The sequence below is a fragment of the Canis lupus genome, chromosome 3 (assembly GCF_011100685.1).
Source record: "Canis lupus familiaris isolate Mischka breed German Shepherd chromosome 3, alternate assembly UU_Cfam_GSD_1.0, whole genome shotgun sequence".
Taxonomy (NCBI): domain Eukaryota; kingdom Metazoa; phylum Chordata; class Mammalia; order Carnivora; family Canidae; genus Canis; species Canis lupus.
Window position 1 is genome coordinate 7723376 of NC_049224.1, and position 24919 is coordinate 7748294.

A 24919-nucleotide genomic window follows, 5' to 3' on the forward strand; every position below is an offset into this window, starting at 1 on the left:
TTATCCTTTTGTATCTATTCTTGGCCAATTTTTTTCAAGGTATCTCGTGACATATTTCAGTGTATGTATGTGCTTTATTTTTCCTCTTTCTTCGTCTAATAGAAATACACCTGTCTAGTAAACTTTCTATTATTTGAAATATATAAATGTTGCCATAACATTGTCATCTCTCACCTAGTTGCAGACAGCATAATTAGTGGAAGAGGAATAAAGTGAATTCTCACTTAGGACTGAGAGAACAGAAATGGGATTCTCAAGATAGAGTCTCAAAGTCCCTGTGCTGGTCAAGGTCAAAGTAGGGGAAAACCGTAATTACAGACTTCTTAGAGCTGGCAATTGAAAAACATTTAGAGCAGCTAGGGTTCCAATTGTATTTGAATAGGGTGATTCCTCTTCAGATGGTGATAATTTAATTCATGTATCATTCTGCACACGGGATTAGCAAAACTTGTACTCTAATAATCATTCCAAAGCCAAAAAGGAAGTGAAGCAAAGCAAAACACATAATAGATTTCTAGTCTAATAATGTCATGATAATAGCACACAGAGTATGACTGTATATTCTCAAGTAAGAGACACATACCCCACTGCTGGCTGGTATACAAAGCGATTTGGGGCAGTACAATAAAAAGACACTTTCTTTTTATTAGTTATTGTTTTTGTTTTAATGTGCATTAGCTACAATCCAGAATTTCACAAACCTCAAACAACATGAAGCTAAAGTGCAATTTTAATGAATCAAGAAACTATTAAGCAAATAGCAGCACGGATATTTGATGGGAACAGTAGGAATCATGAAGGCAGTATACAAATGATTGAAATCAGGGAACGATAGAGCAGGTTTTACTCATTCATTCAAACTAAAATGTTTCCTAACTACTGTGTTTTTCTGCATATTTGGAATAGGAACACATCAAAGTATAAGACAGACGAGTTCTTTGCCCTACACTTCAGCCCACATCTCTAATGATTTCTCAGGAGACCAGATAATCTACGGCTCTATACACTACAATGTTCTATCTACCTTTGTTGGGCCCCAAAATTTAATTTCCATTAAAGCTCTGTTGGCTCAAGCCAGATTGACTGTGGAGCAGCTGGAAGTCTGGTTCAGAGGAGGGGAACAGTCTCACCAGAAGCACTTCATGAAGAGCCATGGCCAACAAATACTGGAGTTCTAACAAAATGAGCTGATGGATGCACCATCATAAAAAGGAAGATCAAAGGCTGGGTACCTCATTTACCCTATCAAGTACCCTCCTTCTGAAGACTTCCACTACACTGTAATGCCCCCCAGGTACCTGCCAACCATTTTGGCTTTTATGGACAAAGTCAGACCCAAAATATGGGAGCCCTTTAACTCTGCAAAGTGAAAAGTGAACATGAGAAATACAATGTGACAACTTAATTCTAGTGGCCCTGGCCTGCCTTTCTGACTTGCTGAATTTTTATCACAAATTCTGGTTAGCACAAGAAGAAAGGAGGATATCGGAGAGTTAACACCTAAGATTGATTTAGGACACGCGTTTAGAAGCACTCCTTTACATGGCGCTGAGTAAAAAATAACAAGTGATCTCTCAAGGAATTTTCTCCCTAGAAGCTTGCCGATACAGAAAGAAAAACCATCTGTGCTTAAACCAAAACAATAAACATTTTAAACTTTAGTGTGTACAAATTAGGAAAGGAGGAAAATGAAGTGGAATGAAGTGAAACTGAATTCAAGTTTTCCCAGGACTGCCCTACTCTGAAATCTTAAGGCTATTATTAAAGATTTTCTGAATGAGGTTCCATTCCACTTATCCAGTTGTATCTGCTTCAATGGGGTTTCTGAATCAGAATCTCATGGTCCCAAGGGGGTAGGAGAGTGAGTGCTTACTAAAAATGTGCATTCCCGTGCTCTGCCTCAGAATCCCAACCTCTAAAGTGAGGCCCCAAATCTACATTTTTAGCAAGTTGCTCTCAAGTTTGAGAATCCCTGTGCTACACTGTTTGCTCCTTGAGGTTTACATTATATGTACATTTTCACATTAAGTCCAGCTCAGGACCTTGAAGCCATAGCACACAGTACCAAATCATTAAACCTCCCTCTGTGGGTCTTCCCAATTAAAATTGAACTCTCTTCATTTTATAATAAAGTGACAGAGGATAGTTCCTGAAGCATGGCAGGAAGAGCGTCTATGTTTAACACAATAAAGCAATAAACATCTTTCAAACATCTTGAGTAAAAAAATTCTTCACATTCAGAGTCTTGCCATGGTGGGAAAGGAAGTGAGACAGCGTCTCAGCACTACATTTCCTTGGGCAATTTGCTGCCTCTCTGTTTCCTCTGATGAGCTACGAGGGAGTTGGGTAGGTGATCTCACACCTATCTATCCTCGAACAAAGGGCAGACACTTTCAGAAGTATAAAGGATCTCCATTTTCAGTTCTTCCTTCCCTTCCTTTACGGGTGTTAATTTATCAAACTTTATTAAAGACTGAGCTCAATTTCCTTTTGGTTCACTAATAGAAATTTTTCCTTATCCAGTTTTTAAAATATTAATAATAGTGATATTGACAATAATAAATTCCACACTGTGCAATGCTCTTTTCTATCTGCATTTCATTTCTGCAGAGATTCTAAATTGACTGATACAGGGTGTGCCTCTTGCTCTCCAAGCATCACCCTCATCCTCTAAGTTATGTTTGATCAATTATGGGTCAAATAAGGTGATGGCCTTCCAGCAAACCTTATGTTTAAAGATAATAATTTTAGTACTGAATTTCTTTTATATCCAGTGGACTCAAAATTTACAGATTACCAAGAACGCGAACACTACCTGTGAGCATCAACAACTGACTTATTGTGTGCCTGGGGAAAGGAAAAGCCAGTTTCACTGAATGTGAGATTTGTATGTTTCTATTTAAAAATTTTAACCTAAAAAAAAATAAAATAAAATAAAAAATAAAAAAATAAAAATTTTAACCTAATGGAGTCCAATATTTTACCCATATGAATGTATAGAAATGTATACAGACATGGATTTGCTTTTCAATGTTTACAGCACAGAGAAAGGAAATGTAAAGAACAACTTGCAACAGTACTGAGACTCCATTAAATGGTCTTAACTAAAGCTGTTTAGTTTCAAGACACCAGCAAACTATCCATTAAGAATTACTACCCAGCAACCAAGTTTGTAAACTTTCAATTTTGCAGCCCCATAGAAGCTGAGTGCGAATTTACAGAGATCTATATGGGCATTACTGAAACAACCGTTTTCCAGTATTATTCTTCCTATGCCTTATATACTCTTTAAAAATAAAGGCCAAAATAATATAGTTTAAAATCCATGCCATTCAAAATCAGGAATTCCAGTAGAAGACACGTTGGTACACTCTCAAAATCAAATGGAAATTTTAGAATTTTCTTTTCCTTGAATATTTTTCCCCTTGAACTTTCCATAGTATGTTTTATATAATGTGTTTTACATTTCCTTTCAACACTTAGGACAGAGAACATAGGCTTTGTGTTTAAAATCAAGGACACGAAGCCATAAGAAATACACTAAGATTTCTTTCAAATTCTACAGAAAACTGGAGACAATGGATATTAAAGTCATTAAAGAGAAACAGTATGCTACCTTGGAAGTTAAGCATTTAACCTTCTGAATTCCTTTCTTTCTTTCTTTCATTTTTTTGAATTGAAGTATCCTTGACATCACATTCAATCTCCTTCTAGAATTTTAATAGTGATCATTATCTACCCTTTTATAACTCTTTCTCTTCTTATTGGTAATAGGTCATTGCTTTTGAATGTTCCAAAGAAAACACTTCAGCTTAGCAATACAATAGGGAATTTTTAAATAATTTGTTGGAAAAGTAGTACCAGTAAAATTTTCTAATACTTTTAAAAAGAAATCCTTACCATCTAACTGTTGTCTCAGAATAATGGTGTCACTATATAATTCTGCAGTAGAAAGATATTGTTGATATTTCTTATTTATATTTTTCCTCATTCTTCTGTAAATTATAGTAATGAGTCAAAACCCAGTTAGAGAAAAGATCTATAAAATCCAATATAAAGGTCTCAATTGGGATAGGATTTAGCTGATATATAACAGCAATCATGGTAACTTTTCTAAGCTTTATTACCAATTTTGCACAGAACAAAATAAACATTTATGAAAAATATAAATCCAGGAAACCTGTAGTAGAATGGATACTTTAATGTACATCCCAAGGTCTAGTGATGATATATTTTACTTGTGAATAAAATTGTATTTTATGCCTATGTGTAAAGAAAAAAACTTAGAATTTTTTTTGAAGTGGAATGAGAGGCATTGGAGAATTTTAAGCAGGAGGATGGCATGATTTAATTTATATATTTTAAAACTGCTGGCTATATGACTAATCAAAGGATATAAATATAGAAGAAAATCCATTAGAAAGCTATTGTAGTCTGGATTTTTAAAACATATATATAAAACTTCTTCTATAACATCTAAACTACATAGACATACATGTGTACACACATAGATATACACATATTTAGGGAGAGAAGGAGGGAGGTTTAGATTGGGGTGGTAGCAAGGAGAAGAAAATAAATGGATATGTTAGGATAAGATATTTAGAAATAGTGTAGGGCAAACTGGCTGATGGTTTTGAGCAGGAAAGTAAGTTAAAGAGAAGAGTCAAAGGTGGTGAGATATCAGTGCCTGATTTGAGCTAAACAGAGGGTGGGAAGATTCAGGATTTGCTGGACTTGGGAAGAAGTCAGGTGTGTAATTATGAACTTTAGAATTACTCCTATAGGTGATTTTAAAGCCATGAAAATGATTGAGATTTCCTAGGGAGAGAGGTGATGAAGAAGCAAAGAGAATCCTAAATATGCCTAAGATTAGATCCAGACTGAGGGAAGATCCCTCAAAAGCATCTAAAAGAGAATGGCCAGCAGAGCAAGACAAGGACTGGGGGACATGGCACCGTGGAGTCTAAACAAAGGAATAGAGTCAAGAAGAATAGAATGATCAATTACATCAAATTCTGCTAAAAGAGCAAAAAAGACAGAGAAGGAACTATTAGCTTTGGATATAGATGTCACCGGGGACTAAGGCAAGAGTGCTCCTCACAGGTTAGGCAGGTAACAGACTGCTTGGAGTAGGTTTGGGAAATGATGTGAGGACATACAGTGGAGTCAGACTATAGAGACAACTCCTTCAAGACATGTTGCTGTAAAGGTGAACAGCAGCGTGTGACAGTAGATGGAGGGGTCAGGGAATGTTTGTACTCTGACATAAGAATGGTGCAACAGAAGACAAAAGTTGACGCTACATGAGAGAAGAGGAATAATTGCAGGAAAACATCCTAGGGACCATTTTATCTTCCAAATAAGAGAAATTTGATAGTATATGGTATAAATGAAACAAAGATGTTGGCAGTCTTGGTATTGGGAAACAATTTCAGTCAACTTCTTCTTCTTCTGATCATGTGTCCAGATCATCATGGAGAGTGCAAAGAGGGGCAGGGATAGGGGCAGGTTAGAAAAAAGACAAAGTGTTTTAGAGATAGGAAATATGCAATTTTTTTTTTTTTTTGAGAGAAGTAGCGTGCACGTGTGCAGCAGGGAAAGGGGCACAGGGAGAGGGAGAGAATCTTAAGCAGGGCTTGATCTCGTGACCTTGAAATCATGACCTGAGTGGAAATCAAGAGTCAGGTGCTTACTCAACTGAGCCACTCCGGTGCCCCAATATGCAAATATTATTAAATCATTGTAGGGAAGTTTTTGAAATGATGGTGATGTCTATGCAAAATTAAAAATTCTAAACCAACAATAAATAAATAAATAAATAAATAAATAAATAAATAAATAAATAAATATTCTAAACCATGTATAAGGAAATCAAACAATATTCTGATTTTTCCAGTGGTGACTGCCCTGAAATTTTTTGGAGTATCAAATACCAAATTCTTTAATCTTTTAGAACTGTGATGCCCCTGCTTTCTGGTGTCCCAAGCAAACCCTGTCTCTCTGTAAATTCCTTAGGCTCTTTCTAAAAGGAGGAGAGGCCAAGGAGTGAATACAGTGATTTGACTAGGAAGCCTCCAACTCCTCATTTTGCTCGGGGTCAGTTTAGGCCATGTCAACTGCAGCTATGCCCTTTTTAACAGGCAAATGGGGGAAATGTTTGCTGCCATTTAAGTAAACTAGAATTTGTAGCACCTGCTCCAGACTGCTCATGGGACTTATACCAATTATTCCAGGCACTACCATTGACTTCAGTACCTCTTATGGAAATAGAGAGCAAGAGAGATAATTAGTGGGGGAAAAAATCAGCAGTGTATTTGTTTAAAACCAGACTTTTATTAACAATCAACAAATTAATACAAAGTAATAGGAATGAATACATTTAGAAAAACAAGCGGGTACATTATTAAATACATAATTAGATGCAGATTGAGTTGTCCATTTAATTCATTTAGTCATACATATTTATTAGGTGCCCATTCCGTGTCAGGTCCTGTGCTGGATAGCAGGTATATATTGAACGTTCAACAGTACAGTTTCCTAACTCAAAGTTGTCACACTCATTCTGAGCTTAAGAGCAGTAAGATTATACAGTTTGCTCTGCATGATCAGAAGCAATCTCAGGGCATCTATATCTTATATATCGGCCCAAAGAGAGAGTTAGCTTAATTCCTAACAGCCTGGGTTCTAGTCCTCAATTTGCCACTATTAAGGTGATAAAGGAAGCAAGGACTCTCTGGGCATCAGTTTTTCCTCTACACAATGAGAATTTCAAATGGGATGATCTTGAACACTTCATTTAGATAGTCTAGCTCACTAAGAGTTGATGGTTTGATCAGCTTTGAGCATTCACTTACAGCTCTGGTGTGATGGATATTCTCCCAATGTCAGGCACTGTTCAGTTCTAATGTGTGTCTAGGAGATAGGTATATACACTCCAATGTAAGGTTAAGAATGACAGATGTCAGTTGACTGGAACTATTTATCACACATTTTCAGTTGTTTCTTCAAGACAACTCTGTAAGGTGAAAATTGTTACCGTTTCTGTCTGAGTCCAAGGAAACTCAGCCTCACAAATTGCATGACCCTCCCTGAATAAGCAGCAAAGCCAGACCACAACCCAGAACTTCTGAGTCAAAGCCCACATTACTCTCTACTAAACACAGAAGAACTGCCTATAATTTGCTGTTCAAACTATATGGGACCAGAGAGAAATAATCAATAACTTAGTCAAGTGCTTTTGAAGCATTTTTTAAATTAGAAAACCTAATGTGTGTAAGACAGGGATTAAAAAAAAAAAAGAAAGATATTAATTATGTGTTTGTAATCCTCTCCCCAACCCAACCCCCACGTTGGCCTTCTAAGAAGAAAGGATTATTGCTTGCTTAGTCAGCCATAGGAACTTAATTGTGCCTATTGGGGGAAAGAATAGAAAGGATAATTGGAAGACGCCAGAAGAGTGTCAATTGCTCTATATAAAAAGGTTGCCTAAGGAAAAAAGAATTTTCAGAAAGTTATGAGATTTTGAGTTTATGGAGGAAAAACGATTTGAAATCACCACATACTATGATACAGGGGATTTTGAGGACAGAGATGAGTTAAGAAGAATTTAAATTTTTGCCAAAACTGGCCACAAAATAGCCCCATTTCTTTTAAGTTATGTGTAAAACAGATCAAAGTTGAACTGCTCTGCTGAGGTATCCAAAGGCATAGTCTACCTAAATACACTCAAAACAATTGCTTCAGAGCGAAGCTATTTCTCTTTGCATCTTTGGAGACAGTTTAATCCTCTAAAAGGAAAGCAATTGAATCAGACATAGCTGTAAGCACAGGCAGGTGCCTACTGAGGTGATACTGTGGAAGTTAGGAGGCTGCATCTTCCCCAAATATCTTCTGCAATACCTTTTAGTAGTTAAGACAACATCAACAGGGAAAATAACTCCTTGTTTCACAATAAAGGTACAGAATTAATTTTATCCTCTACGAAGACTATATAGTGTGCATCCCATCTTATATTTAAGTATAATGTGTATGGTGATAATGTAATGGAAGCAGATCATCTCTCCATCTCCCTACCCCACTCAATTTAGCAGGCCTAGAAGTCTGATGATGATAAATTTACATTAACTTCACAAAAAGTCATATATTTCTAATAGGCTAAGGAAAGTTAGAATATATAAGAAAAATCAATTAAGTAGAATATGATTTTATAACTTGCATCCTAAGTGCCTACACATGTAACAAAATGCATGTTCAAATGTTCACGTGGTATATAATAATGCACTAAATAGTTAGGGTAGAATTAAACAGGAAAGGAAAATATAATTATGAAAAGAAAATGTATTCAAAGCATACTATCGGATACCAGAGAAAGATACTATGCTATCAAGTTGGCAGATGAGTTGTCAGTAATTTTACTAAACCTGAATTCTGATCACAAAATAATTTCAAATTTTATACTTTCATAGGACAGTGAAAGCTGAAGATGCTCAGGTCCCCAAAATAAGAAGGAAAAGAAGAAAAGCCTATAAAAAATGGAAAATCTTGAATACCACAGTATGTAAGTCTAATTCATTGGTTTTATAATTGCGTATAAAATGAACTACCCAGCTCTGTACTTTGTTTTTTACCACAAAAAGTCTATTAAAGTAGGAAGATAAATGCATATAAATGTTATAAAACAATTTAGAAGTTTGGTATGTATATATATATTGTGAATAATAAAAATTTAAAAATACATATTTACTTTTTCAAAGGCTATTGAGACCCCTATTCTTAGAATCGATTATCAATGGATGATTATTATAACTATCTCAGTTCTATGTTGCTACTCAAAGAAATTGAAATGTAGTCAGTTGAAAGAGGCTGTAAACTATAAAATTATGAAACTGAAAAGGGCTATAAACTGAACTGTTCTTGGCATGAGGGTGTTATTTTAAGAATAAGTTGTAATCTATAGGGATCCCTGGGTGGCGCAGTGGTTTGGCGCCTGCCTTTGGCCCAGGGCGCGATCCTGGAGACCTGGGATCGAATCCCACATCGGGCTCCGGTGCATGGAGCCTGCTTCTCCCTCTGCCTGTGTCTCTGCCTCTCTCTCTCTCTCTGTGACTATCATGAATAAATACATAAAATCTTTAAAAAAAAAGTTGTAATCTATAGTTTTGGAAGGCCACCATATATAACTCCTAGGGTATACATGCTCCATTGTAAAAGGGCTTTAGAAAGAGATGTTTCCATGTCTTTTCTCCCACGATTTCTACATTACAGCTCTCAGGCTGTAAGCAGGCTTGCTGGGAACTCTTTCAGTACTTGCCATGGGAAAAGCCATTCCCTCAGACTAGACGAAAGACAAGTGGGAACTCCAGTGTGCTTGAGAACCTAAAGTTGGAGAGTAGTAATTCCCAAGCCTATGATTCTTTTGTTTTATTCTGAAACAGTAATTATATTTCTGCACTCCTTCCTTGTATGCCACCTCTAGCCAAACTTTGGTAGGATATTTTTCTTTCTCTGGTTAAAGAGAATTTAATGATTTACTCTTTACACAAATACTTCTATAAAATATGATTTTATATATGGGTACATACAAAATTGTATTTAAATTAACAACATTTAAAATAATCATAAATAACATTTTTCAACTTTTAGCTTAATCAACTTATTAAAATTATTTCCATAGAGACCTGATTCATAGATTTCTGTGACTTCTCTGTTGTCCATTCTTTCTTTTCCTTTCCAAATACTCTCAGATGTAGTTTAAAACATATGAGATCTTTGTATTTTGTCCACTGTTTTTTTTTTACACAAGATCTGCTACCTCATACTTAGATTCACAAAGTTTTCAAGCAAAATATTCTAAAATTATAAAGTAGAAGATAAGTAAAGGTTCCAAGCTGGCAGTTCTTGGGCCAACGCTGGTCCCTAAATTTATTGGCCTCCATCTATAGAGGGTTTTTTAAAATGTGACGCAATCTTTAGAAATTAGGAGATTTCACAATATGATAAATCCAGACTCTAGTTCTCTCCTGAAGTATGATAGCATCTGGCAATACTAGGACACCTTTTCTGTGTTATATAAAGGCCCTACACCAGGACAAAGGAAAATATCAGATCTATTTAAAAGGTTCTCTATAACCCATGCTTGGGCCTCTTTATTTGTTATACCTTCTCAAATTAAATCAAGCTGGATTTAGCTTATATTACAGTAGTATTATATGTAGTATTATAACACCATGTTCAAATACTTGATCGTGGCAAATTATTCCTTATCAAGAAGTCTCTTAAAATTTATTTGCGTAAATTTGTTCGCAAATGTTCATTGCACCCAATTCAGAAGTCTCTGTTTTAAAGCTTAATTACATTCTTATTTCCTAGAACTACCAAGCAACATTCCCCCATTTTAAGATAACTGATTTAAACTATTTATTAGAAATGAATATTTATGGAAAGTACCTTTACATACTAGAAATGAATTAAAATGTTACCCAGGAGACAAAGAATGTGCACTGAATTGTACCCTAGAATTTATATCCCATCTGCTCTCTAAATGGACACAGAAAACTTTTTTCTTTTTTTTTTCTTTTTCTTTCTTTCTTTCTTTCTTTCTTTCTTTCTTTCTTTCTTTCTTTCTTTCTTTCTTTCTTTCTTTCTTCTTTCTTTTTTGGCTTTTTCTTTACCAGGTGAACTTCAACCTGCCACTAAAGCATACCACAAAAATATAAAAGAACTTGAAAAGGAAGTCAAAAGAGATGCCCCAAAGGCTGTATTTCTTCAGACTAGGACATTAGGGAAATCTAAGGAAAATGAAAATGAGCATACATCTGCTTCTATGAATGGAAAACAGAATTCCCCTTTTCTTCCTAAAGATAACGAACAACTTTCATCTGACAGCAAAACAAGTAGGGAAAAGGAAAATGATGTTCGTTCTTCATCCATTTCTCATCAGCAAGACAAAGTCTTATCTGGGACCATGTTTAATGCCTGTGAAGAACCATCATCAGGAAAAAAAACACTGCAGAATTTCCGAAACACCCCAGAAGCCTTTAAACCAGCAAAAGGCACAATTATTACAGAAGTGAAATGTGGGGCTTTCAGCGTGCAAGTAGAAATCAAGAACAGATTTTTCTTCCCAACAAAAAGATGTCGAAAATGTCACCAGCATTACTCTTCTAGACACACTCAGAGATGCTACACTTCTAGAAGCTGCTCTTCTAGATATAGGAATACACTGGTAGAAGAACTAAAGCCTGAGATGCCACCTAAATCGGAAGAAGTTGCCAGAACAGAGAGACCCTCACTAAAAGTAAGCGTTGTAGGCAAAGGGATTAAAGTTAAATATATGAGTAAGAAACAAAATATATCCATTAATATAACCCATCCTAAAAGAAGGGGGGAAATGGCCAAATACAGAAACACTTCCTCCAATTATACTACTAAAGAATGTTCCAGGTCTTCTGCACAAGCTGATATTAGACACCCTGAAAAATGGCAGCTTGAGAAGAAGCATCAGAGTTCAGATGGTTTAAATATCTCTCCTCCTATTGTGTTTGCTGTCCAGAAGGAGAAAAATGTTGATACAATTGTGGATTTTCTGTGCTCAACCCCGGAGGGGGAGAAGATTAAGCCTGATACAATATCTTCAGTTTCAGATGACGATGAGATAGAATTGGCCATCACTCAGCAGGAGGACTTGAAAATTAGTCAGAACAACCTCAGAAAGAAACCCTTCTTCTCCAAGACTGACACTGTTCTCGAAAATGTTCTTCCTACCTCACAAGATACCCTAAAGACCACAAGTTTAAGTGATACAAACTTAAGGGAAATGCCTTTTGAGGATCTCAAGGATGTGGACAGAGAGAGAAAAGCCATCTCTGAGACGTCAGAAAATCTCATATCAGACCTACGTAGGAGGCAAAGCACAGAGGGAAGGCATTTTACACCGAGTGCCATTACTGACATCTTCTCCATTCAAGATGGCCAAGACTTTGACTTTTGTTCTTCATCTTTGGTGAGCATGCAGCTTGTAGGGGAGAAGGCAGCCAGCATTTATTGCAAAGGCAGCAAAATTCCACCTGCAGATTGTTGTGAGGCATCAAATTCTTCATCTCTGCCTTCCAGTCCAAGTGCTCTGAAGTCCTGCACCTCATTCAGCCCATCCCACAAAGCCACCAGACCTCCAGAACCTAAAGAAATCCCTGGGGAGACATTTTCCTTTGATCACCGGGCTGACTTTTTGAAAAACTGTGAGGCTGACAGAGACTTTCACAAAGCCACTTTACATAGTGACTCTCCTACAAAAGCAGAGCAAGTGGGGGAACCGAAGAGGACGCAGGGCCCGACGCTCAGCCCTGCATCCTCCAGCAGCCTCTCTGCTGGCAGCCCGCTCAACGCCAACAGCCACAGCAGAGGGGACTGGGGTCCAACGAAATCCCAGGCCAGTCATCCAGAGATAGCAGCTGCCAGCAAAACAACAGAGCTAGTCCTGACCTTAATAACTGATGAGTTAGAGCAAAGATTAATTATTCAAAACGATAAAGGAGGCACAGTTTATTCCAATTGTCCCATGGGAACGAAAATTCCTAAAGACTCACCCAGCTCTCTGGGAGAGGGTGAAAAAGACAAATGCCCAGAAATGCTAGGAGTAAAGAATGCATGCCGTAGAGATTTTGGAGACCTAGCAAATGAGAATCATGACAAAGTTGGTTTTCAAATGGATTTCCCGAACACCACTGAGTTCAACTGCGCAGCATGTGCTACAGATAATCAGTTTGTCATCGAGGAAACACTGACCAGTGATGCAGAGCAATATGGTAACCAAGATGAAAAGGGCCTTGGACTAACCAGCTTTAAACAGGAGCCAGCAGGGTGCCAAAGGATTACATCAACAGAGCCAAATTCCGAAGAAGACAGAAATGATCCAAAGGAAACTTTCTATCACCAAATAGACATATTGCTGTCGCCTCAGAAGCAGAAAGCCTTGACAGGTACAGTGGCCGTCCAGAATCTTGAACTTTCATTGTTCTTACATGTTTGAGCTTTGGAAAGTCTTAACATGAGGGCTTTTTTATTGCTTGGGATTCTTTTTTCTCTTTATGGATGAAGATAGATGGAGTATTTTAGAGTCAGAAAGCATATATCAGCCTGTTTCTTTACATTATCACCTACCCCACCCATAAATAGCACATAACACAATCACCAAGGCTGCAGTTTAATATAAAGTTTTTTAAAAAATCAATTTCTCCTTAAAAGGTTGATGTATTGCCAAATCAATTTGGTAGGAAATGTTAGCCTTTTGCCACTCTTAAATAATCTGCCATTTCTCTCCTTCTTGCAAGCTAAGCATATTTATAATAGGAAGAATATGTTTGCGATAAAATGTGTTCTTAAGCTTACTGTGGCGTTGCAGAAGGACGACATACATGTTTCAGGAGGCCACGTGCAATAGTAATCAAAGCAGAGGACGAAAACCAGAGACGGCCGTGGCTAATCCTGGTTGAGCCGTCCATGGGGCGCCTGACCTCAGGTGGGCCTCTGGCCTCCCCCATGCCTTGGCTGGCTCTGCTCAGAACATTGACAGAACCCAGCAGCTCCCCAGAGCCTGGGAGGGCTGCGATGGAAGCTTGTCTCTAAGTACATGGGATTGCCCTGTCTGCTTTCAGTCTTGGGTCAGCATTATATCACTTTGGCCACTTCAAGATGAGCCCTGTCATTCTTCTGCAATAAGTCAAAAATATTTTACATGTCCTGTTAGCATTATTCCACATTATATATGAAAATACATCCCCAAAGAGTAAAAACTTCCCCACCAAACAGCCCATAACATTCCTGACATATCCAGCAGGGAGAGTGGGGACTGATGAAACTCTCTTTTCTTTGTGGTTCCATCCTTAAATTTTAAAACAGAATTAGTACAATTTAGAAGTAGAACTAAAACACAGAAAGCACAGTTATGTAAGTGTTGGCGAGAAACATGAAACATACTGTACAGAAGATGGATATCCTAAAACAACACAAATGCTGTATGGTCACCACTTAGGATGAACACCCTGAAGCCAAGATCCATAGTCACAGTGACTGCTTCCCGGGGCTGACCTACCTCCAGAAAACCGGGTCAATGGTACTAACCCTACCATTTGCCTCAGTCCATAATTATTGGAGTCAGCAAGGGGCAGACCTGCAATCAGGGCCCTTGTGTCTCCAGGAACAGATGTATTGCTCGCCTAGATGAACCTCCCTTCCAGGCTGGCTCTCCTTACCCCAAAGCTATTCCCCTCCCTGGACCACCTCTCCCAGCAAAACCTATTTCCTTAAGTAAATTAATAATTCAAGTCAGAATCTTCCCCCAGCTGATGCAGCACTTTCAGTAGACTTTGAACGATTCCAGCTACCAGTTCCCTGTGTTACTGTGGTTCACCAAAAGGCTGTTCCTACAACTCTCCCTCTGGCACCTTTGCTCCTCTTCCCCTGGATCGTTCTGTTCCAGCCACATTGACTTCCTTGAGTTGCTAGAACCTGCCAGGCAAGACCCTATATCACGTCCTTTGCTGGGGCTGCTCCTGCTCCCTAGACCACTCTTCCCCCATATGCCCACGTGCTTCATTTCATACCTTCAAATTTTTGCTCGCATGGTGCCTTCTCAGTACCCAGAGAGACCTTCTCAGATTATTCAATTTAAAATTTCAATCTGAACCTTTTCTACTCCAGCCCAGGTATAATCTATCCCTTTTCTGTGTTTTACTTTTATGCACAGAAGTTGCCACCTTCTAATATGCTATATAGTTTACTAGTTTATTTGCTGGGTCTTCTCCCACAAGAATGTAGTCATGAGGGCATGGATTTTTTTTTTTTTCTCTATTTCAATCGTTGCTTTATCCACAACACCAGAGCTATCCTAGAGAGTGGGCGCTCCATGAATATTTGTTGAATGCAAGATTTCAGGGAAGTCACATTGGGTTTCTTTGTGCAAAACTCTATGTTCGTATATGAAAACAAAACAAATCAAAAAAAGAAAAAAAACAGGGAAATGCTTCAGAAATGTAAATGTTTGTATTAAAAGATATTTAAATTTTTAAATATTTGTATGGATTTGACTCTCTTAGAGCTATGAATATTTTTATACTTTATTTGGTATTATTATTATTATTATTATATTGACACCTTGGGCGAGGATTTTGTAATCTTTTCAGAGTATATATTGCTTTGAGGAACTGGGACATCTTTATACTGCTTCACCAGAAAATTATAAATTTGATATATATAAATTTGGCATAAATTGACTTATGCCTAAATATGCAGAAGTGTCCTCCAATTCCTCAGATTCTGTCCAGATTCTGTCTGAGATTCTTATCTCAGATTAAGAATCCCTGGCATGAGTGCTAACTGTAATACAGACAGTCCATGATTTGCAACAGTTTAATTTAAAATTTTCAACTTAAGGATGCTATAAAAGTGATACATATTTAGTAGAAACTGTACTTTGAATTTTGAATTTCATCTTTTCCCAACTAGTGATACGTGGTGTTATACTCTCTCGTGAGGCTGAGCAATGGCAGCCACAGCTCCCAGTCAGTCACATGATCACATGGATAAACAATTCACGTACTTACAATCCTTTTGAACCCACACAGCCATTCTATTTTTTTTTTTTTTTACTTTCAGCACAGTACTCAATAAATTATGTGAGATATTCAATGCTTTATATTAAAATAGGCTTTGTGTGTGATGATTTTGCCCAACTGTAGGCTAATGTGAGTGTTCTGTGCACACCTAACGTAAGCTAGGTTAAGTTGTGATGTTCAGGAGGTTAAGCGCAGTAAATGCACTTTCAACTTATGCTATTTTCTGTTTACAATGAATTTATCAGGACAGAACACTATCATAAGTTGAAGAAGACTGCAGTGTGTAGTTCCCTCCACCCTTCTGAGTGTGTGCTTGCAAATTAGCTAGATTAGAGGTCACAGTCTTTGCTGCTTACAGGAACCAGGGAGATAAGGTGAATGAGTAAAACAGACTGCAGTGAAAAATAATGGAATTTTGGTGACCTAGACGGAGCTCTGTCCCGAGGGAATGAGAATACAGGTCTAGTACAGCCAGGTCTTCTGTATTTTCAGAAGATAGCTGGAGATGTGGATTTTAAATAAATAAATAAATAAATATGAATGAATGAATGAATGAATGAATGAATGAATGAATGAATCTCTAGACTATAAGACTTTCAAGACAATATACAGATTAAACAATTTATGACCTCTGAACTAGATTTAAAAAATGCAGGTAGGTATGGGCAAGTGGCAGGAGGTCAAAGAACCAGTCATATAAAGGAAAGGGTGCAAAAAATAAATAAAAATAAAGGAAAGGGTATAAGTCTGAAACTCTTAAAACTAAATCCTAGGTTCTTCCCCTGCCAAATGAAGTCTCTATATGCCTGAGTAAAGAGCTTTCTCAGGGCCTCATTTCTTCAGCTTTAAATAGACTGAAATATATCTTTAAGATCTCTGCCAAAGAACCAGACATATTATATCATAAAATATTTTAATGAAGAAACCAAGACTAGGCTAAACAGCAAGAATGACAAGGAGAGAATGAGAAGGATTAAATGGCATTTTACGTGGCTTAGAAATATCCATAATTAAGCAGCCATTTACCTGTAATATGATATAATAGTTGCATGCATACATAAGATACTTTATTTTGCTGTGTTTCAAGGAAGGACTGATTCTGGAAGCCAACACCAAGGCAAATGGTGTAGAGTACTGCAGCTCTGAGAACATTTGTGGTTGCGAGGTCTGCAACAAGTTCTAGGCATAAAAAGATGAAGAAAGAAAATAGTCCTTTTCTTTTAGCATAATATAGCTGTTGGGATAATTTCCAATAAGCTAACTTTTGGAACTTTCCACAGTGGTGCCCATTTCAACATTTCACATTGGATGAGTATTCCCAGGGTCCAGCTTCAATGCCTAGCCTTCTTCAGGCAGGGCTCCTTCCAGCTAAGCATCTTCCTCTTTTTGGTCTCCAGCTCACTTTGCAGACCTCCCTTTGGCTTTCAAAGTGATAGCTTTCTTTATTTCTTTTTTTCTTTTTTAACAAAGTGATAGCTTTCTTTTTTACACTCATGCTTGATAAAACATTGGTGGTGTTCTTTAATGGGTTAACATATTATTCCTACAAAGTGATAGTTTTTATTTTAATAGAGTACTTCAGGATGCTTGAGTGTCTTCATTCCAGCCCCAGGCACATTGCCTGATTCCTAGAAAAGCTCAGTAGACACCTACTGGATATTCATGGGACCAGGAAGAAGCTTATAGGTAAATGAAAGTTACTGAGGTATAGATTCAATTCAGCAAGTAAAAACTTTCTATCAGTTCAAAATATTCAAGGATTATGCTCATCTAGGTAGTAAACAGGTAATATATTTGAGTATGGGAAGCATTCAAGCTTAGATTGAATGAGTACTTGGTAGAAACCTTGTTAAGGTGTTTTAAGCATATAAAGGATAATTAGACCAAATTACCTTATATATTTTTGCAAACCTGAGATTCTACGAATGCCAACCAGGACAAAGGGAACGACACTTTGATCTCAGTGGGCCTTACAGTGGTTCTCAAATCACACTTCAAAACATACTATAGGGCACACAATTTCTTTTCATTTATGTAGATAAGAAAAGGCTAGAAGAAAATTTTTCCTACCATATCACAGGGCCATATTGCCATCACACAGTTTGCTAGGTTCATAGAACTTTTTTTTCTTCAGCAAGTTCAGGAAAAAAGTACTTTTAAATGTAAAATAGCTGACATTAGAAAATTTTCCTTCTTATCTCCTGGATGCCTTCAGAGTCAACCTGGACTCTTAATCTCAACAAATGTAACTAGCACAAGCACTGAACAAAATTGCCAGAGAATATTTAAAAGTTTTACCACTGTAAAAAATCCCAAAGGGCAAAAAAAAGTAATCTTGTTCATAACTATAGCCCCAGTAACAGTGGAAATTAATATATAGAAAGTGAACATGAGACATCTCGGTGGCTCAGTCGATTAAGCATCAGACTCTTGATTTCACCTTGGGTCATGATCTCAGTGTTGTGAGGTCAAGCCCCACATGAAGCTCCGCACTGAGCGTGGAGCCTACTTAGGATTCTCTCTCTCCCATGGCATGCATGTGTGCTCTCTCTCTCTCTCTCTCCAAAAACAAAAACAAAAACAAAAACAAAAAACTATACATATATAAAGTGAACAGTAAATAAAGAATGAATGTCAAAAAAAAAAAAAGAATGAATGTCATTTTTCTGTCCTGCTCTTACTTCCTCAGGAAGAGGTAGGGGTCAACAGCAGACTCACTGAAGATTAGAGGAATTGGATAATGACTCTTCCCATTTCCTAGGTCTTTGTCCCTGATAAGTAAAATTTAAATTGTTATAGAAATGGATCATTAATAATTGTATATAAAAAGAAGATAATTTTTTAAAGATTTTATTTCTCTGACAGAGAGCACAAGTTGGGGGAGCAGCAGACAGAGGGAGAGGGAGAAGCAGGCTCCTCACTGAACATGGAGCCCGATGTGGGCTCATTTCAGGGTCCTAGAATCATGAGCTGAGCTGAAGGCAGATGCTAAACCAACTGAGCCACCCAGGTGCCCCAAGAAGATAATTTATTCATGTATATATCCCATTTATTATTTAAATAGTTGTAAGAGCAAACTTTGATACTCATAAATTAGATTTTAATTACAAAGACCAAATTTTAAAACTCCTTTGCTCCTTAGAATAGAATAAAAATAAAAGTTAGGATTTGGTCTCATTTTATATCGATGTGGCTTGCCTTTCATACGGTGTCAAAAAGTAAAAGCAAGTAACATCTTAACCAGTTCCAGCCTATAAAATTACCTAGTAGGTATTATGTACTTTGCTATTTTTTCTTTTATTTTACTTCGTTATTTTCTTAAAATCTGAATTTACTGCAATTAGATTATTTGTAATTTTCTTTCTTCTAATTAATACACAGTTTCATGGCTTATGATCACAGAAGGTAGCAGTTTGGAAGTATATCAAATATTTCAAGTTGTTATTTAATCAAATATAAAATTATCAAAGCCTCATTCATTTTGGTTTTTTCCCCTTTTCCTTATTTTGAATCTAAACATTCAGCAAGAAAAGTATCATGATATTAGTATTTTTGTGATTAATGGAAGTTAAACCATAAAGGATTTGAATGGAATAATAAGCTTATTATCATAGATTGCAATTTAACTAATTCAGGTAATATCTTGTCTTCTTTTTGAGAATTCAGGGGGCATAATTATCAACTTTGCTCTTCTAAAATAACTAATATAATATCAGGCATATTCCAGTATCCAAAAATTATCATTTGAATTGAGCCCAACTGAGGTAGTGCATAGTGATCCCCCAACTTCAGTCTATATGGACTTTTTTCAAGTAATACAAGTTTAAAAAGTGAATCATGAAAGAGTTGGATTATTCTAGTTCTAGTCTACAGTGATACTGTTTCAAAGACTGGAATAGTTGAAACTCTATCTTGAAATGTTTCTCACTTTCCTACTTTAATGTGGTTTAATCTAGATTGGAATTTGGAAATAAATAACCTCCGCAAGTTATCCCAGGAACTGGCTCCAAGAGGTACACGGGCCAGTGATGGTTCCCAGGAAGAAGCAATAGACCAGTGGGCCAGAAGGAGGCAGCAGTTCAAAGATGGCAAAAGATGCAGCTCAGCAGGAGAGAGTTCATTTGCCAGCAACATCACTGAAGGATCCAGTGAGTAGACAATCACCTTCTTTTCTAAAACCAGAGCAAAGCAACAGGTAAAGCTACCCAGGCCCCCTCCCTCTTACCTACAGAATAAAAACCCTACTGCTTGAACATGGCAATGTGGAGATTATAAGCTTTTATATAAAAGTTATTTTTGGAATAATCAATGCTTCATTATGCACTAAAGAATCCCAACTTGGTAAATTACCTCCTTCAAAACACACAACTGCATATGAAGGCTACTTTTCTCTTTAGAAAATGAAATAACTAACTATAGGATTCTTTACACAATTAAATTTGTCCCTTATTTCAAAGAATTTGAGTTGGCTTACACAAATATGTATAATGTAAAAAGCTAAGATTAGTATGTTTGATGAAAAGAGACAATTTTCTTCTTGTTTTAACATTTCTAAAATGAGGAATTGTCTTTAAGTGGATGTGTATTTTAATGAGATGGTGTTTCTCTTGGTATTGAAAGAGTATTATTAAACAGCATTATACCCCAGTCCCACAAGCAATTGCAACTGAGAATGGAAGGTAGGTCATGAGTGAGGAAGTCCAACTGAAGGGAAAATAATGTGCTAAAGAAAATAGAGGGCAACATTAGTACATTTAACACATACCACCACTAATCTGGCTCCAAAATTCTAGCAGCTAGTTGTTAGAAGATACTTATCCAAGTAGTAGACATTCATCATTTCCGTGTTATTTACAAAACATATCAGTTATTCATGATAAACACTGATATGGAAACCAGAGCAAATGGAAAGAAAGAAAGAGAGAAACGGAGGAAGGAAGAAAGGGAGGAAAGGAGGAAGGGAAGGAGGAAGGGAAAGAGAGAGAAAGAGAGGAAGGGAGGGAAGGAAGAAAAGACGGAAGAGGAGAGAAGGGAAGGAGGGAAGGGAAGGAAGGAAAAGCAAGAGAGGAAAGGAAGGAAGAAAGAAAAGAAAAGAAAAAAGAAAGATGATGTAATACTGTGATTTATAAGAAATACAAAATATATATTTGGTCATTCAGATTCATCCTCATACAAAGTTGGCCTTGGTCCACTGGTTCGTGGCTCCTAGCTCCTAAAATCTTTAGAATTCCCCATGAAGACAACAATAAAGGTGTCTTTTGTTATGTTATTGTGGTGACTTTGGGAAAGCCCTAGATAACCTAGGTGGGGCTGATGACCAGAGGACTCTACCAATGTGCTCAGAGGGTTGGAATTTTTAGCTAGGTGTCCAGAGAATTGCATGTTGGTGTGGGGCACATGCACATGTGCATGCACACACACATTACAATTGGGTCCAGGAACCCAGGAGTTGTGTTGCAGAGAATGATGTCTTGTTGATATAGTAGTGACTGTTCTAGGCTATTCCTACAGACAAGCTGATAGAATGACACAAGTACAATTCCTGAAGGCAGCAGTCGAATTTATCCAGAGTGAGTAACAGATTAGGAATTGAATGTAGCTATAAACCTGCGGGCAAAATCATAACAATATTTAAATAATAAGACACTGCCCTCTATTATCCCACCACAGTGTTCCTACAGTCGTGTGAACAGTGAAGAATACAACTTAAGTGGCCCATTTGGTCCTGGTAAATGTTTCATTCTTGTCCCTTGGTCAACGTCTAATTCTTCCAGTTATATCTTCTTATTTGGCAGCAAGGACTGGATTTCTAATATTAAATTTGTATTTTCACATATACTACTGTATAAGCTTGTTTTATTATCCCTCTTCTGTTCCTAGACTCTTGAGATACCTCCCTGAAGAATACCTTTGTTATCGTAGACTTCCAATAAGTATCCCTACTGCTTCACATCTCTGTTGTAATGCTCCTTTCCTCCCACTTCTATTCCCCTTTTCCCTCATCAGTTTCGATATTGAAATATTGCAGAATTTGGTTCAAATTTTTAAGAAATATTTAAATAACCAATACCTAATAATATTTCATTAGTTTTCCTTATCCTTGCTTTATACACCAGAATTACCTTCAAGAGAATCTTTTTTTCATAATACTACAATCTTGTAACAATCTTCTAGTAATTTTTTAAGAGAGATTCTTTGGGAGATAAACTGGTCTAGATACATCTGAAGATGTATTTACTTGCCTCTTAATTCTGAATGGCAGTTTGGCATAGTTCAGTACAGAATTCTAGGTTCAAACTACTGAGCAGGCTGGTTCATTGTCCTCCTGGAGCCATCGGTGCTGATGAGAAGTCTAAATCCAATCTCATTCTCAAAACTTTTGTTATTAATCCAACTTTTGTCTCTATTAGCTTGTAGGGTTTTCTCCTTAGCCTTGGTATTCTAAGATGTTTCTAATATGTATTTCATTGTGTGGATTTTAATATATTTTCATGTTTGGCATCCCATAGGCTATTACATGCTGATGACTCATATCTTTCTTCAACTCTCATGAATTCTCAGATACAATTTCTTCAGATCCTATTTTCCTGTCTCCTCTCATAGCCTCCCACTTCAGGTGGCAATAAATGACTTACTCACGCACAAGATATTCCATATCCCATCTGATTGTCCTCTATTCTCAGTCCTTAACTTTTTCCCACACTCATTGTTCGTGGCTAAAGACAAGCGCAATCACTGCCACTACCTGACCCACGGTGGAGTTCAATGTGAGTGATGTGCGGACCTCAAACTGCCTGCTGTTTCTGACGTGGTGGTCCAGTTGAGTGCCCTGTTTTTTTGCACCCTGGGGCATCTCTGGCTCTATCATTCTTGGTGGTGTTCCCACTGTTCTGCATCAAAACTTTCTCAAAGATAAGTCAGAGAAAGACAAATACTGTATATAAATTATATGTGGAATGAAAAAAGCCAAACTCATAAAAACAAAGAGCAAAATGGTAATTACCAAGGGCTAAGAAAGAAATCGGGGGATAAGACAGATGTTGTTTAAAGGTACCAACTTGCAATGAGTAGTAAATATGTCTTAGAGATAAAATGTACAGTACAGTGAACACAGACAACACTGTATCATCATCAAACGTGCTAAAAGAGTAGAATTTCGTTATTCAAAACCATTGAAAAGAACAATTATGTAATGTGACAGAGGTGCTAATTAATGCTACAATGACAATCACATTACATTATACAAACGTTCATATTATAATGTACAAAAGTTAACATGTGGTACACCTTAAATTTTTTTTTTTTTTTTGGTACACCTTAAATTTGCATGATATTCTATGTCAAATATATTTCAATAGGAAACAATTTTTCTTACATATATTCTCTGCTATGATTTCACCTTTATGGCTTATAGGTTGATCCTGGATTTCAGATATTTCCCCATTACTGCTATACTATTTCCCTTCTCGCTTTCAAACACATCCATACATCTTAAAACACATACTGTGCAACACACACACACCCTTCCCCTCTATCTCCTTCCTGATTTCCTCTGACCTTTAAAATACTTTTTCATTATACAAAAAAATTCAGCTGTAACCCTTGCTTCTACACATGTGTAATTGAATTTATCACACTTTTAATCACTTTTAACTTTTTAATTAATTTATCACACTTTTAGTTTATCACACTTTTTCACCCTGCAAGAATGAGGATCTATCCATATATATGTTTTCTAGCATTCTTATCAAACTGGGAGACTGGGTTTATGCTTACCCCTCTTTCTTGAACCCACATCTGCAAATAGTATCCATTTGCCTGTCTAGCTTCCTTTTCCACTCTTCTGCATCTTACATTAGGGCCTAAGTGGCTCACCTCTATGGACTATATCAAGGGGCTAGTTTTCCCCCTGGCTTATTGTGGAGTTTGACCAACAGGAAAGATCAGCAGGAGCCTGGAAGGAATGAGGACACTGAGGTCCTGTTGTTGTTGCTCCAGTCTTTCCCTGTGGTGTGCCAAAGACTGGTTATGTCCCTAAAACCATTGGTTGTATCCCTATAAAGTAATGCCATCTACACTGCCTTCTACAGCTCTGGATTTTAGTAACTGGTACCTGCTTCCTCCCCCTATCATCTTTTTTTTAAAATAAATATTTTGCTTATTTATTCATGAGACACACAGAGAGAGAAGCAGAGACACAGGCAGAGGGAGAAGCAGGCTCCCCCACAGGGAGCACGATGCGGGACTCGATCTCAGATCCCTGGATCATGACCTGAGTCAAAGGCAGACGCTCAACCGCTGAGCTACCCAGGCGTCCCCCTATCATCTTAGTCTTAGATGGACTGGTCTTAATCCCACTCTACCACATCTAATTTCCTTAAGTCTTGCCCACACTTTATAAATAGTGTTTTTTATTAAACTCTCCTCAAGTCACTCATTTGCATGTACTGTCTCCTTCATCCCATAACCTTATGATGATACACCAGTGCTCTATCCTCATAACAATAATCAAATATCACCCGCACTATATATTGATAAGACAACTATTCCTTGCTTATAGAGAGAACAGAAGACACCCCCTGGAGAGAGCATTGATGGTAATTTGGAGGGGGAAAGGCAACACTTGATTTTATTGAGAATTAGAAATTTGGTTTAATGTAAATCTTTCATTATGAGAGCTTAGTTAGAATAGGGTAAGGATCATGGTTTAACAGGTCAAGACTTACAGAAAAGGCAAAATGAGGATGTTGAGGGTTTCAAAGAGACTAAGAAAATAAACTTTCTGTTGGTGCTTTCTACTGAAGAGGTGGTGGTTTGGAGAGAAGTTCCTTATAATGAACAGTGAAGGTATCCACCTGGCCAAGTGTCCAAGGGAAAATAAAACTGTGTTAATAAAGTCTATGGAATAAGGTCATGTTAATTTAGACAGTAAGGTGTATGGGATTAGGTGGCTTTGATCCTCAGTATTCAGGCTGTGAAAGAGGAAAGAGGTTTTGTTCACAGTGTACTAGAATCATCCCTAGTCTTGAGATGAATAATTTTGTTTCTTTTCACCTATGAATACAAATCTTGTATTATGCATATAAATCAGATACAACTACCCCTGGCCCCATTGATTCGGGTCCCGCAAAGAATATACTCACGTTAAGCGAGAGTGAGAAGGAGAACCTTCTGAAGACATTCAAGGGCACACAGAGGACTTATATCACATACTCCCTGGAAAATAACCTGAAATCTCCTCTAGATACTACTCTACTTTGAAGGCTCCTATGCTGCCCTGTAGTCACCCGAGGAGCCCCTTTCCT

The 24919-nt window shown here is 37.2% G+C and overlaps 1 protein-coding gene across 1 annotated transcript in view; it reads left to right on the forward strand.

Annotated features, from left to right (window-relative positions):
* Positions 1-10672: 10672 nt before the first annotated feature.
* The window catches only part of LOC102151511, a 98409-nt gene continuing 84162 nt past the window's right edge, over positions 10673-24919 (forward strand). The window contains exons 1-2 of the mRNA XM_038532177.1: positions 10673-12980; positions 19571-19762. Of these exons, the coding sequence (XP_038388105.1) occupies positions 10826-12980; positions 19571-19762 (2347 nt within the window). The 5' untranslated portion in view covers positions 10673-10825. The remainder of the gene's footprint in view (positions 12981-19570; positions 19763-24919) is intronic.